The 3665-nt window shown below is 49.0% G+C and overlaps 1 protein-coding gene across 1 annotated transcript; it reads left to right on the top strand.

Annotated features, from left to right (window-relative positions):
* The first annotated feature begins 344 nt into the window (after positions 1 to 344).
* Positions 345 to 1295, top strand: LOC139033848 (olfactory receptor 9S13-like). Its single transcript, XM_070463605.1, has one exon. It carries the CDS (start codon positions 345 to 347, stop codon positions 1293 to 1295), a length of 951 nt encoding a protein of 316 aa, XP_070319706.1.
* Positions 1296 to 3665: the final 2370 nt, after the last annotated feature.

The raw sequence follows: 3665 nt of genomic DNA on the forward strand, positions 1-3665 counted from the left end.
CATCCCCATGGGAAGGGACAGTGTGTCCTAAAAAACAAGGACAGGGAGATGGAAGGCATCCTTATGCTGGAGACTCTCAGCTCAGCAGGACCCCTGGAGCCGTCTCATAGAGTGAGTGTTTCAAGCATACTTAGGATTTAATAAGTCAGAGGAAATGTTTACATTTCAGGTCGATCTGAGCTCATCTGGAGGAGAACTGGGTAGCTGGTGGTCTCTTAGTGAATAGTAAAGTGCTGAGGGGTCCCTGTTATCCAAGAGAAAATGACCTGGTGACCTAGATTGACTTCCTCTTGCTGTCTCCACTTGTTCTCGGCTATCCAACCCTTGTTGCCCAGCACAGGGCCATGCAACCCCACAGAAATGGAAATCTCTCAGAGATTCCTCTTCAGGAGTTCATGCTGGAGGGATTTGAGGGTGGTCCGCAGACCCAGGCCCTGCTCTTCACCCTGTTCCTGGCCCTGTACGTGGTGGCCGTCCTGGGGAACCTCACCATGGTCGTGCTCATCACCCTGGATGCCCGTCTGCACTCCCCAATGTACTTCTTCCTCAAGAGCCTCTCCTTCCTGGACCTGTGCTACTCATCTGTCATCGCCCCCAAGGCCCTGGTCAACTTCCTGTCCTCCTCCAAGGTTATCACCTTTGCAGGTTGTGCCACCCAGTTCTTCTTCTTCTCCATGATGGGCACTACTGAAGCTTTCCTCTTGGCAGTGATGGCCTATGACCGCTTCGTGGCCATCTGCAGCCCCCTGCGCTACCCCATCTCCATGCGCCCCTCGGTCTGTGCCCGCCTGGTGCTGGGCTCCTACTGCGGGGGCTGCCTCAACTCCATCCTGCAGACCAGCTTCACATTCAGCCTCCCGTTCTGCAGCTCCAACCACATCGACCACTTCTTCTGTGATGTGATCCCCTTGCTCCAGCTCACTTGTGCCAACACAGCCGTCAACAAGCTTGTCATGTTTGGCATCTGTGGCCTCATCATAGTGAGCACAACCTTTGTGGTCCTCATCTCCTATGGCTACATCACAGGGACCATCCTGAGGATGCGCTCAGGAGGAGGGAGACACAAGCTCTTCTCCACCTGCGGCTCCCACATGACAGCCGTGTCCCTCTTTTATGGGACTGTCTTTGTCATGTATGCCCAGCCGGGAGCTGTGGGGTCCATGGAGCAGGGCAAGGTGGTCTCTGTCTTCTACACGCTGGTCATCCCGATGCTCAACCCCCTCATCTACAGTCTGAGAAACAAAGAGGTGAAGGATGCCCTGCAGAGACTAGTTCAAAAGCACACAGCCATTTGAAGGAGGGTGGCTGGAGGGACAGAATGTCCTGAGCGCTGGACATGAAAGCTTTGGGGGAGACAGAGGTTTGGTTTGAAGTGTTCGTTCTTCATTTATCCAAGTGATTCTTTCATTCATTTCATTCAACACTGTGGAAGCACATCATGAACCCCACATGCAAGTATGAGATAATGAGACAGATAAGGTACCAGAAAAGTGATGGTGAATGATGGGGCAAGACCCTAATCTTAAAGTTTGAATAAAATAACTGTCAGAGCAGTGGACGGAATATTGAAACAGAATTTATGTCTCAAGTTCAACAACTTCCAGTGAAGGTATGCAACTAGATAAGCTCTCAGGCCATTCCTATCGCTCATTCCCTGAATCTAATGTAAATATGTGCTTGGTAATCTCCCCCTGAACCACCTAGAAGGGGAACCTGAGGACACTCAGCCTTGCCCCTTCCTTGGTGATAGCCTGGGGTCACCAGAGCCAATTAGGGGGAGTTAGGAAGACCACGCTTCCCCTCAACCCTGCAGCAAGACTGTTCCTCCCCTCCCCCTCCTTCACTGATGCTGCCTCCCAGCAAGGCAGCAGGGAGCACCTGCTCCTGCTTCAGAGGCTCCCAGTGCTCCCTGTCCTGGGTCCTCCCCTCAGTCAGCAGCTGGGATCCCCAGGGAGTCAGCACGGACGTTTCATACCCAAAATCCAGTGACCTTCTACCACACAGCCTGACTACTTCTGACCACAGAATGGTGCTTTGTCAGCTCAACCACCTCTGGATAATGATGAAGGTCCTGATGGCTGCCCTAGAGACAGGAAATGGAGAGAGGCAATGCCCTTTCTTGGCAGAGAGCACAGCTCCCTGGCCTTCTGTCCCACACCCCTTGGGAGATCCTGGACTCTCTGTCTTGACCTGCCCATTCAGAGCTCCACCCTCATGCTCCATGGACCCAGCACACTGCCTGGATTCAGAGCCCAGTGGCCTCATTATTGTGTCTCCCTTTGGTGGGGTCATCCACTCCCATGGTCACTATGAGGAGGTGGCCCTGTGGACACAGGGGTGGTCTGTACCCTGTATGGTCAGTAGGGACGTGTCCTGCCTCTCTGATCACAGCTCTCCCTCTCCTTCTCTGCCTGCTCGGGAGGACTGTGGGAGAGGCTGACAGCTTCGCTGCTCACAGTTACTCAGTAGGAAGTGTCTCCAAGGTCTCTGCTTGATTCTTGTCCCCATTCGTCTCATCTCTGAGCTCTCTGCCATATATTACTGTATTTGTCTGATATAATGCATTTCTTTCTTTGAGAAGTTCCCCCAATGTTCTGCTCCACATCTGGCATGCCTTGGTATCTTATGCTACATGACTTTTCCATCTTCCAAATTCTTCCCCTCATTTTTCTCTGGTCATCCTCCTCTCTTCCTCGTAGTCTTTCTCCTCCTCCTACTTCTCTTCCTCCTTCTCCTTTTTTTTTTCCTTCTCCTATTCCTCCTTATTCTCCCTTCTCCTCTCTCTTATTCTTCTTTCATTCCATAGATTTTCAAAGGGATATTTCTGGACTTATAGTATCTTAATTCCTGGATTTATAGTATCTTAGGGCCTTCCCTGGTATCTCAGCTAGGAAAGAATCTGCCTGCGATGCAGGAGACCCCAGTTCAATTCTTGGGTCAGGAAGACTCTCTGGAGAAGAGATAGGTTACCAACTTCGATATTCTTGGGCTTCTCGTGGGCCTCAGATGGTAAAGGATCTGCCTGCAATGGGGGAGGCTGGGGTTCAATCACTGGGTTGAGAAGATCTCCTGGAGAAGGGCATGGCAACCCACTTCAGTATTCTTGCTTGGAGAATCCCCATGGATAGAGGAGCCTGGTGGGCTACAGTATATGGGGTCGCAGAGTCAGACACGACTAAGTGACTAAGAACAGCACATAGAATCTTAATCCAAAATGAGAAAAGGAAACACATTTTTTTCTCTTACAGAATAGTACAATTATCATTCATATGTAAATTAATTATACATATGATAAGGGATTAGTGGTTCTAGTAGAAAAGCATTAATTCTGACTTTGGAATAAATTTAGGAAGTTCATCAGATAGTCAATGGAGTAGAAATTCTCCAATAGTCTGGAAAACATGATTTTTAAAAACTCTGCACATCTCCATTTGTCTGTTACCCAGATTTCAAATTGTAGTGAACATCTCTTTACAATTTGAGAAGTAGTTTATTTGGTTTGTTCATCTTATACATGCATTGCATCCTGTGCCACATAGCAGGTTCTCAGTACATATCTCCTGGCTGATTATAATTTGAGTTCAGTGCTAACTAGCCATTGTACTCCAAAATATACCTGACATAGCTCTAGTTATCTTAATGTGATAACTGTAGAATAAAATTCT

The sequence above is a fragment of the Odocoileus virginianus genome, unplaced genomic scaffold (assembly GCF_023699985.2).
Source record: "Odocoileus virginianus isolate 20LAN1187 ecotype Illinois unplaced genomic scaffold, Ovbor_1.2 Unplaced_Contig_5, whole genome shotgun sequence".
Classification (NCBI taxonomy): domain Eukaryota; kingdom Metazoa; phylum Chordata; class Mammalia; order Artiodactyla; family Cervidae; genus Odocoileus; species Odocoileus virginianus.

Excerpts from the sequence above, each read along its gene's own strand:
- LOC139033848 (XM_070463605.1), top strand. The coding sequence starts at position 345 with ATGCAACCCCACAGAAATGGAAATCTCTCAGAGATTCCTCTTCAGGAG.